Genomic DNA, 11,117 nt, shown 5'->3' on the forward strand with positions numbered 1-11,117 from the left:
GGTGGAGAGCCTGCTGGGATGCACAACAAATATCTCTGGCATGAGCTCAAATACAACAAGAGTTCGATCATTGTGCAATTCAGATCTCCTCAACTCTGCTCTTTGTGGTCTCCACGTAATAACGTGGGATCAAAGTCAATGTGAATTGTGCAACAGTTCCTAACTCATCACTCAAGAGTCCAACCGATGTCAGCTGCAAGCAACATTACAGCCCATAAATACACGATAGTCAGCTAAGCAGATATTTACATTCACTTTAATGAGCAGAAGAACAGAAACAGATGCCGTGCAAGACACGGAAACAAGTTGTCCTTTTAAAATGAGAGTTTCCGTGATCCTTGAGACAAATTGTGTCATGTATTAGGTTAAATTTAATTATTTTATGATGACATCTCAAGACACTTAAGGTAACATGCATATTTTATAGCCCTAGTATGGCCATCAACAGCATTTAAAGACATGACAATAGGGAGGGGGAAAAAAGTTCAACATCAATATAGATAATCTTGTAACAAAATAACCCACTAAAACAAAATTATTTCAGGGTGTACAAAGGGAATATTTGCTACACACACATCTGACAAATCCATTATTGTTTTTTTAAGAAATGACCCTTTAAAACAAAATAAAATAAAAAAATAAAATAAAAATGTGTCAGCGACTCTCTCACCTGCAGCTGGTCCTCTCAGGTGTTCACAGCAGATCCTCTTCCTCTGCTCTGAAGGGAAAAACATGGAGTTAGACAGCTCATAAAAACATACATAAAACCTTTGAACCTTGACCACCAGGACTTCCACTGATAAGAAAACATGACATGAAAACTGTCCTGGGATATTAGAATGCTCTGGTATAATTGCCCCCCCTAACAAATATATCTCTATACAAGGCTTTGCTTTCAGTCCAAATACATAAACTCAACACTTTATCTGTGGTAATATCAGAGAAAGACTAAGATGCTGCACTAGATGAAAGGTTGATGTTCTTATCTGAAGTTTATCATGTTCAAAGTCCCAAAAGCTTAAAAAAAAATAAAGACAAAAGAAAATGACTAAAAATTCTAAGTTTGGTCTCTTTTATGCACTCTGCTATGTTACATGATGCAGTCCTGTCTTTGCCAAGAAGTTGTGTAGGAGTACTCAGATGATGCACAGTGCAATTTTATCTCATTTAAGTGAATTGAAATCAGAAAAGCTCCACTAAAAAAATCAGGTGAAATTGTACCTCACACTTGATCACATTATTTTAAAGTGAGAGTCATTTTCTGTACAGGAGCCTCAGTGGAAACAGGTGGCAGTTACAACAGATGGTGAAATGAATGACAGACAGCAAGAACTAAAGTTTGCCAACATTTAGTCACAAGCTACTGCAAATATCAGACCGAGTAAGACCCCAACTGCAAAACCACAAAGTTAACTAGCTTGTTTCATGGTGCATTTACTTGCAGGTATATCATGTTTTCTCAAACACACGTCCCCCACTGCGATGTTCTCACATGTTTTCTTGTGTGAGTAAGTTCATTTTGTCAGACAGGGAGCTGGAGGAAAAGGTTCATTAGGAGAAGCTTTAAAAAACAAAAAAACATTACCTGATGGGATTAGCAGCTGCAGTTTGGGACCAGGAATCCCCCTAGAGAGAGAAATCAGCTGAAGCCAGCAACACCACTAATGTACCAAGCTGCCCACCTGTGGTCATTAGCACCTGAAACTGCACACAGGTGTGAGCACCTCTCTGCACCAAGCAAGGCTCAACCTGCCTCATCTGAGTCCAGCAGGAGCAGATAACACAAGAGCTTCAACAGTTTTCACTTTTTGTTGTATTGCCTCATTTTTATTTTTTTTTCAAAAATAAAATGAACCTGCATTCTTTGAATAAACTTTAATATTTTGCATTTGCTCCTCTTCTGTTTTGCATGAAGTGGAAGTGTGTCCACTGTGTTGGAGGTAAAAGAGATAACAATGAACTTCGACACCAGATTTATGGATATGAGTGATAATGAAGGCAGGCATAAAGGTGATACCTTTGGAATGTACAGACTGTTAAAATCTAATAAAGGACTTATTAAGTCATAATGATATCAGAAAATGAGTTTATGTGATCTTTGACAGACACAAGCTGAAAGTTTGCTAAATCGCGAGACAAAATAAAAGCAGAATTTCTACTTTTTATTGTAAGAACTTGATGCATTAATTTGAAGAGGGGAAAAAAAGCCTCTTTTGATTGTTTTTAAAAATGTCAAAAGAATTCCACCCCAGAAAAGAATAGAAAATGATGGATATAATTCCTCTCTGTACCGCCCACTCTCCTCCGCATATTTAAATTTTCTCCTCCCTAAACAACTGTCCAGCATCACCAGGGAAGTTGAGTATTTAAGCCCCCGAAGCATCAAGCAAACTGATAGGATGAGAGTGATGCTGACGCCGGACTATTGTTCTGGCATGAGCCACGTCCTGGTGCTTCACTTCGTACTCGTGCTGACTGCCGCCGCCGTCACCCAGAATGGCACCGACGGGTCTCAACACCACAAGCTGCTCATCGGCTTCCAGGCCCCCTGGAACATGTCGTTCCCCTTCAGCGCCCAGCGGCTGGGCTCTGCCATCCAGATAGCCGTGGAGAAGGTGAACACCAACACTTCCTTCCTGGGCAACTACAGTCTGCATTTTGTGTTCAAGGACACAGACTGTAATCCCAAAGAGTCCCTGGGAGGGTTCATTCAGCAAGTATGGAGGGAGAACGTGTCTGCGCTCTTCGGTCCTGCATGTCCGGAAGAAGCCGAGGTGCGTCTCGGGTGACATTGATGCTGTTGTTTTGGTTTGCTGAAACTGTTTTAGAGGTGTGTGTTCAACTGTGGAGTCATTTTGGAGGATGAATAGGTTGTGGTGATGGAACAGAGAAGTCTTTAAATGTGGTGGACAAAATAATAGTAACACTTATCAGTTGCTTTTTCATGGAGTTGTTATTGTATTTGTATTGCTTTACCATGTCTATTACACTGCAGTATTAGGAAGTAAAAAAAAAAAAATATATATATATATATATATATTTTTAGGTAATTGTACTTCACTTGAGATTTTTTTAGCCTAAGGGAAGTTTTGTCATTTTTACTCTGCTGAATTTATCTGAGCGCTTTCTTTGTATTCTTAAAATTTTAGTCAAAAGTTAGAAACTTAATGAATGATTAATATATATATATTAAAAAAAAAATAATATCTGCATTTATAATTATTTTTGATGTATTAGCAAACATCCCAACAATACATTTCAACTGAATAATGTTACCTAAATTTAAGATTTTTCCATCCCTTTTGAGTTATTCTTATTATAAAGGATCATTTAGCAACAGTTTAGGATATAAATCCCTTAATATTCCAATCAAAATGAAAAAAAAAACATGAACAGAAGTAAATAAAAGGTTAATTTTAATGACATCTAAATGAAAAAATAAGTTTTTGAGGCTCTGACACCTGCAGCTTTAAATGTAAAAATAAATCCAAAATTCTGTGTCCTTTTTTGTGTTTTTCAGCATTTTTTCTAATTATTGCTGCACATTTTTACCGCTTTCCAGGTAACCGGTCTCATTGCATCAACATGGGGCATCCCGATGTTTGGCTTTGTGGGACAATCCTCCAAAATGGACAACGGTGACATCTACGATTCCTACATCAAAGTAGTGCCTCCTCTCAAAAGAACCTCCGAGGTCCTGGGGAAGACCTTGGAGTTCTTCGGATGGAGCCACGTAGCGATGATCGGAGGGGGCTTGGACTCGAACACGTGGGACAAAGTCGACGGTTTGTGGACGACGGTGGAGAGCCTGCTGAGAGACAAATTCAAGCTGGCCGCAGCGGTTAAGTTCGACACCAGCGACCTTCAGCTGCTTTATCAAAATGTGAAGTACATTTCAACAGTCGCCAGAAGTACGAAAAGGGCTTCTACGAGCACATCTGCACCTCTCGTGTCTCACAATTCCTCTTCTCAGATGTTTTCTTGTGCCCTGCAGTTATCGTGGTGATGACGAACAGAGAGGACACCATGGCTCTGCTGCTGGAGGCCGAGCGTCAAGGTCTGATGGAAGGCGACTACGTCTTCTTCCTCATGCAGCATTTTGAGGTTAGTGGCAGCGTGGTGAGTAAAAACGCATTAAACAGTTACACACATTCAACTAAAGAAAGAAAGAAGTGGGGACACTGGGAAACGCAGGCCGGTAAGACAGAAAAGAGATGAGCTTTCATTGAAAACACCTCTTTCCTAACTTGTTTCTCCTGTATCATTAATCTTGTTTTCCGGAGGCAGGATAACTTGTGGAAATATGCACTGGACAACAGGATCAACCAAGCTGCCATCAGAGCTTTTGACATGGTCTTCGTCATTGGCCAGAAATCCTACGATGGCTACGAGTATTACGACTTCTTCAAGCAAGTTTTTGAAAAGCTAAAAGGACATCCGTTTCGGAGTAACCTGACATCTGAGAGGGAGGCAAGTTAGCACTGATGACATAATATAAAAACATGAATTTGGAAAATTGTGTTGGAAAATATTGCTAAAATGTTGTAATTGAATCACTTTGACATTCTTTCCACTGATCTAATGTATTTCAGGTTAGCCCCTACTCTGCTCACCTGCATGACGCAGTGCTTCTTTACGCAATGGGACTGAAGGAAGTCCTGAAAGATGGCAAAGATCCTCATGACGGCTGGCAGCTTCTACAGACACTGAAAAACAGAAGCAACATTCGATTTTATGGTAGCTATGTGCTTTAATTCCTGTATCGTGAGGTTATTCTGCCAATGTGGAAAGTAGTCCGAAAAATAACACAACTCTCAGTGTGTGTTTTGGTGTAATAAATGTTCACAATGCAGACAGTCATCTGATGCTGCAACTCGCAGCTCTTAAAGCATTTAGAATAATTGAATGCCAGGATACTCCATACATGTCCATGTTAACACACTTTGTCACCAGTTTCCATTTAAAGCCTGTTCCTTCAGTTGGAAGTTTTCAGGGACAGTTTAACGTACTAATGGCTTATCATTGCAGGTGCTTCTGGACTGGTTCACTTTGACAAAGAGGGGGAGAGAAACTTGGACTATTCCATTTATGACCTGCAGAATATAGAAAACATCACCAAGTTTGTGCCCATCCTCCATTATGACAGTCACACCAAAAATGTCCGGTAACAAACACTTTTATACCATAAAAATCTCATTTTAAAGTCTGTCCGAATAATAATCCGCACATTACGTATCATGTGAAGTTCTAATCACACGAAAATGTATTATTTCAGATCAACATCGAGGTTTGTTTCTGTGGTGTGGCCGAAAGGAAGACCTACGACTGATGTGCCAGACTGTGGTTTCAACAACGAGCTCTGTGAATGGTTGACGAATGGTAAAGCAACAGTTAACGACTTAAAGAAAAGCATCTTTATGAAACCAGTAAATCTGACAATTACCTCAGTTTACGTTTTTCCTTTTAGACCACCAACACCCAATTTTATACCTATTTAAAAAGAACAAAAAACATTCAGGCCAAGTTAACCACATTATAATTCACTGTTTTGATGGGACAGACATCGCAGTGCTGGCTATGCTCCTGACCTTCCCCGTTATCGGTGTGCTGGCAGTTTTGTGCATCGGCGTCCTCGTGCTGCAGAAGTTTCGACTCCAGACGAGGCTGGATGACTCCTGCTGGTGGATGATCAACTACAGCGACATCACTATCATCAGAGAGCCCTCCGTAATGAGCACTCGAGCTGTGTTGTTGGGACAAGGGATAGAAAGTGCACGAGTAGCTTATTTACAAAGTGTTTGTATGCCTAGTTTTGTGTTCACAAGCAACGTATTTGTGTCTCTTCCAGAGAATTCAGGGTTTATCTCTGACCACCACGCGCAGTCAGAGTGAAAGCGTTAGCTCTATTTCCAATTTTTCCAACAACAGCTATGACCTGAAGGACAAGGCAGGCAAAGAACTTGTCTTCACCACCATTGGTCTCCACCAGGTACCAGTTTTAATCTGATTCTACAGCAACACATATAAAATACATGTTGAGTCTCTTTTCGGCTGACGTCATTTTTTTTTAATTTCAAACAGGGAAATCAAGTGGCCATCAAGTATATCAAAAATCCCATTACCTGTAATTTCCGGAAACCTTCGATCATCACGGAGTTCAATTTGGTAAAGCTTCTCATTTTGTTCCGACTTATCTAATTTAATCTTTTTTTGGTTTATCTGTCTTTTTTATTTGTATTTATTCTCAAAAACATTTACAATAGTAAAATCCATGTGCAGTAAATCTAACTAAAGAGAGTGATGTATATTAGCAATATAACAAAGCAACACAGTATCACGGCAAAGTGTGAAATACACACGCCTGTCTACTAAAGCAAAACGTGGGATAGCTACGCTCGGGGCTGTCTGGGTGTGAGAGTTACGCGTTTTGCGGAGGATAGAGGATGTCTATAAAATGTTTTTTACAGGTCAAACTTACACACATGTAAATGTCATTTGACGAAGGATCACAGACTGCCATGTGAGACAATGAAGTTCAAATAAAGTTGACCGTGTGTTTGTCATTTGTCCTCACCCCAAGCAAGCTTTTTTTTCCCCTCAGTCCAACCAAGTGTTTTGCAAATAGTTAAATTTTTCTAGAAATCACTACAGACAAAGCGTGTAAGAGACACATGACCATGACGACAAAACGTGTAACTCTCACGCCGAGATATCGTGTAAGTGTAGCGATATCACATTTTGCCGTGATAACTGGGTTTAACATAAACAACCTTTTCTCAAAAGAATTGCCTCATTCTACCTCTTTCTTAACCCGTGAAAGGATATATTTTGTGCCTAACCATCTTCAACTCTTTAAGACAGATTAAAGAGATGAAACATGAGAACTTAGTGCAGTTCTTTGGTGTGTGCATCGAGCCACCGAACGTCTGTTTGGTCATCCAGTACTGCAGGAAAGGCAGTCTAAAGGTCAGTGAAAAACAAGTTATTGCAGAATTTAATGCGAGAAAAATTGGAGTTACAATCATTCCTAATTAGACTTTTAACTGGTTGTTATTTAAACTTTTATGTTATCGAAAATGCTCCCTTGATTTATTCTGTAGGATGTTCTGAGGGCTTCAGACGTTGGGCTTGACGGGATGTTCAAGCTGTCCTTTGCATATGACATTGTCAATGTGAGTCTGTTTATGTATGGAGCAAGTTTTTTGCTCCAAGTTTGTGCTTGGAAAGTCCTTTTGTTCACTGAATACAACCAAAGCTTCACAAATTTCACAAAACTCTGTTATGATTATTTGGAAAATTATTTGAACCTTTCCATGGCATAAATGTGTTTATTTTTCATCCAGGGAATGGAGTTCATTCACAAGAGTAGCCTCAAATTTCATGGGAACCTAAAGCCGAGCACGTGTTTAGTTGATAGCCGACTCCAAATCAAACTCTCCGGCTTCGGATTGTGGGAGTTTAAATACGGGTGCAAAAACAAGATCATCCCACTCGAAAACACCAAATATGAAGGTGAGCAAGTCGAAATCAAAGAGCTCAGTAATGATCTAGGTGTCATCTTAAATCTATTAGCATTTAAGTTCATCACAGCAAGAAGGAGAATTAATAAATGTGAGGTGAATTGAATTTGTTGTAGAGATGTTGTGGACAGCTCCCGAGCTTCTGAGACAACTCAGCCTTCCGCACAATGGAACGCCCAAAGGTGACGTCTTCAGCTTTGCCATCATCATGTGGGAGCTCATGTACAACTCCAAAGGTGGTCCATATCAAGACATCAATCTGGACCCCAAAGGTTGGCAGGATTCATTAATTTCCTTTACCTATTTATTTAGTCATTTCCAAACATTCAGATGTTGGAGATGCTGCAGTACACTGTTTAAAAACAGCTTTGTTAATTTTATATTAGAACCATTTTGATGGTTAGTACTAAATATTGTCCAAAAAATATATTTTGCATTTTAATTGGCACATAATTTGTTTTTGTTTTTTTTGCCGTGAGGTCAGTTACTGTAGTTAGCTTTAGACTCAAACATGTGAACCAATTTTTGTATCTATATTTCTTTACAATTTTGCAAATTGGCACCATTAAAAAATATTACAAGTTTGCTATTGCTAGGTCCCATTTGCAATGGATCAATGGTTGTACAGAACATGAACAGAACGTGGTGATTCTCAGGCAAGGTCTAATGATATCTGATAAGGGGGGGTTTTGCCAAAGTTTTCCTAAGGAGGGTGTTAGTACATCATTTAATGGCAATCCCTCTCATAGTTGTTGACACATTTTACTAAACCAACTAAATTGTCTAGGGACAACAAATTCAGAAAGATTCATGTCTGCTGATCACGAATGTTCACATCGAAGTTGACAAAAGACCAGCAGCGCCACATCGCTAGCATGACTAAAAATATCCAAAATAAAATCACCAAAAAGAAGCTCTACACATTTATATCTTCGGTGCTCGATGTTTCTTCCAGAGATTGTTATGCAATTGAGGACTCCTTTCCAAGGGGAACCCCTCCGACCGGTGCTGTCTGACCAGCTGTGCGACGAGAACGTTAACGCACTAATGAGAGCCTGCTGGAATGAAAACCCTGACCACCGACCGCAGTTTGGGTTTATTCGGAGGCGGCTGAGGGACACCAGTCCAGATGGGTCAGGCTGCGCACGTTGTTAAACATACCATGTCGCAAAATGTTCTTTTGTTGTCTGCTTCAAAATACCTGTTGTGACTTGAAACATTTGGCACATTTTCATTTAAGTGCAAAAAATAAATGTATCAGTAGTTAAACGAGCCAAACTTTCCATCTGATAGCGTTAATGATCTTTTAAAAGTGTAAACCTACACCAAAAATTCATCCCTCTTTCTTTGGCCAGTGGACAAATTTCCAAATAAATTTCTAAAAGTTATTTTTGAAATCACCAAACTCGACCAAAAGCTCCTTAACAGAGGTGATGATGACTTTCTGTACTGTAGTAATGCAAATATACTGGATAATATGGTGGAAAAGTTGGAGAAATATGCAAATCACCTGGAGGAGGTGGTGGAGGAGAGAACCAATCAGCTCACAGTGGAGAAGACCCGCGCAGACAAGCTTCTCTCCAGCATGTTACCAAGGTAACAAATGTAACTGCATTTTATTTTTATTTTGTCTAATTTGTCTAAAAGTTGGTACAAAATTTGATCAACTGTGCTATAGAGCCAGGCGGATAACGTGACTAAAAATATCCAAACTGGACTCCGTCGTAACTGGATCTAGATTGGTCTTACCTTGGCGGTGCTGTTGTTTCACTGGTTGCAGGTACATTGCAGATCAGCTGATGGGAGGGAGGTCAGTGGAGCCGCAAAGCTACGACTTGGTGACCATCTTCTTCTCCGACATCGTGGGCTTCACCTCCATGTGCTCTCTCAGCTCCGCGATGGAGGTGGTGACGTTCCTCAACGACCTCTACAGTCTCTTCGACGACATCATCAAGCTGTACGATGTGTACAAAGTAAGAGACATTGAGAATTTTATTGAGTGACCAACATACGTTTCAGTACAGTGAATGTACAGCGTCTACATTTTGGTAACTACGATTATTGACTTTCTTGCAAAGAGATGATGTTCAAAAGTAACAAAAATGGTAAGGAAAATCTACACACTATAGGTCCAGACCTCGCTAGTTACCACAAAAAAGTCCTGTCTGTTTAGTCCATACAAAAGCTGAGGTATAAAACTGACCAGCCAAGTAATGATCCAGTGCACAGGGAACTTTAGAGGTTCTGGAAGGCAGATTTTGGACAGAGCAAAGCCAGCTGCTGCTGTCCCCTATTTCCAGTCTTTAAATATATATTTATCCTCCAGACATGGAAGTGGTATCAATCATCTCATCCAACTCTCAGCAAAAATATTTGTGTCAACATTTTTAAATACCTTTTGTTGTGCTGCCGTCTTTGCTTCTTTATAAGGTGGAAACAATCGGCGATGCATACATGGTAGCCAGCGGTCTACCCATCAGCAACGGCAACCAGCACGCTTTGGAGATATCCACAATGGCTCTGCATTTCCTGAGTGCCATCAAGGTCTTCAGGATCCGTCATATGCCGACTGACAGTCTTGCAATTCGCGTTGGGATACACTCAGGTAAGAGATGAGGGACAACTACAGCTCAAATTAGCCAATTCAGTATCTTCAAAACTCGTTTTATTTAATAACAGTTAAATAGGTGGTTTTCTTGCTGTTTTTTTCTTGAGCAAGATATTTGGAATAATTTGGAACCCTACTGTATTTGCATATTTCTTGTGTACTGTTCGATATTTGTTCATATTTTTTGGGAACCAGAAATCATGAACAGTGATGGTTTTGTTCGCACATTTCAGACATTATGGCCTCAATTTTGTACCAAATGAAACTTTTTAAAAAAAAGTTTATTCATTGAACAGATAACATTTGAGAAATAATATGTAAAATAATGTTTTTTTTGTAGGTCCGGTGGTTGCCGGAGTGGTGGGCACCACCATGCCTCGCTACTGCCTCTTTGGTGACACAGTGAACATGGCGTCTCGCATGGAAAGCAACAGCTTACGTGAGTGAGCGCCTGCAGTAATTATTCATGGAGACCATCGATATTGCAATTGCATTGTTTAAACCTTCTTGTTAACACTTGAGCTAAATATAGGTTTATTTTAAAGGTGTGGTGTGAGGTTGTAGTCTAATTACTTTTATGGCCCTTTCATTTTTAATCTAGTACCTCTGAGATTTGTTCAACTCTTTAAAATTCACACCTGCAAAACAAATAAGCATCTCCTCATTGTGCACAGCCCTGAAGATTCACATATCTCAGAGCACGGCAGACATTCTGGTCGAGGATGGATCATTTGAGATGGAAGAAAGAGGGGAAATCATAATGAAGGTGACTTGTGTGCATGTTTATTCCCCCAATAAGTTGTACAGCCACTGTTTTTTTTTTTTACTTGTTTTCAACCAGAGTGTGTTTGTGACCCTGACAGGGTAAAGGGTCTCATAAGACCTACTGGCTGCTGGAGAAAAATGGATTTAATCCTCCTCTTATTGTCCACAACTCTCCACCAACTGACACACTCAAAGTACAAACAGAGGTACAGTTAGACAAATAA

The 11,117-nt window shown here is 39.8% G+C and overlaps 1 protein-coding gene across 1 annotated transcript; it reads left to right on the top strand.

Moving 5' to 3' along the window:
- The first annotated feature begins 2,435 nt into the window (after positions 1-2,435).
- On the top strand, positions 2,436-11,117 carry gucy2g (guanylate cyclase 2g). Its single transcript, XM_069160433.1, has 21 exons — positions 2,436-2,774; positions 3,563-3,911; positions 3,995-4,104; positions 4,288-4,470; positions 4,593-4,737; positions 5,029-5,164; positions 5,276-5,379; positions 5,561-5,727; positions 5,849-5,989; positions 6,082-6,165; positions 6,862-6,966; positions 7,101-7,172; positions 7,344-7,512; positions 7,637-7,792; positions 8,476-8,653; positions 8,976-9,116; positions 9,301-9,493; positions 9,951-10,125; positions 10,469-10,567; positions 10,803-10,894; positions 10,992-11,117. The coding sequence occupies exons 1-21, from the start codon at positions 2,436-2,438 to the stop codon at positions 11,115-11,117; spliced, it is 3,264 nt and encodes a 1,087-aa protein (XP_069016534.1).

This window comes from Embiotoca jacksoni, unplaced genomic scaffold (assembly GCF_022577435.1).
Source record: "Embiotoca jacksoni isolate LCO1_2020_lvr unplaced genomic scaffold, fEmbJac1.0.p SCAF_26, whole genome shotgun sequence".
Taxonomy (NCBI): Eukaryota; Metazoa; Chordata; class Actinopteri; family Embiotocidae; genus Embiotoca; species Embiotoca jacksoni.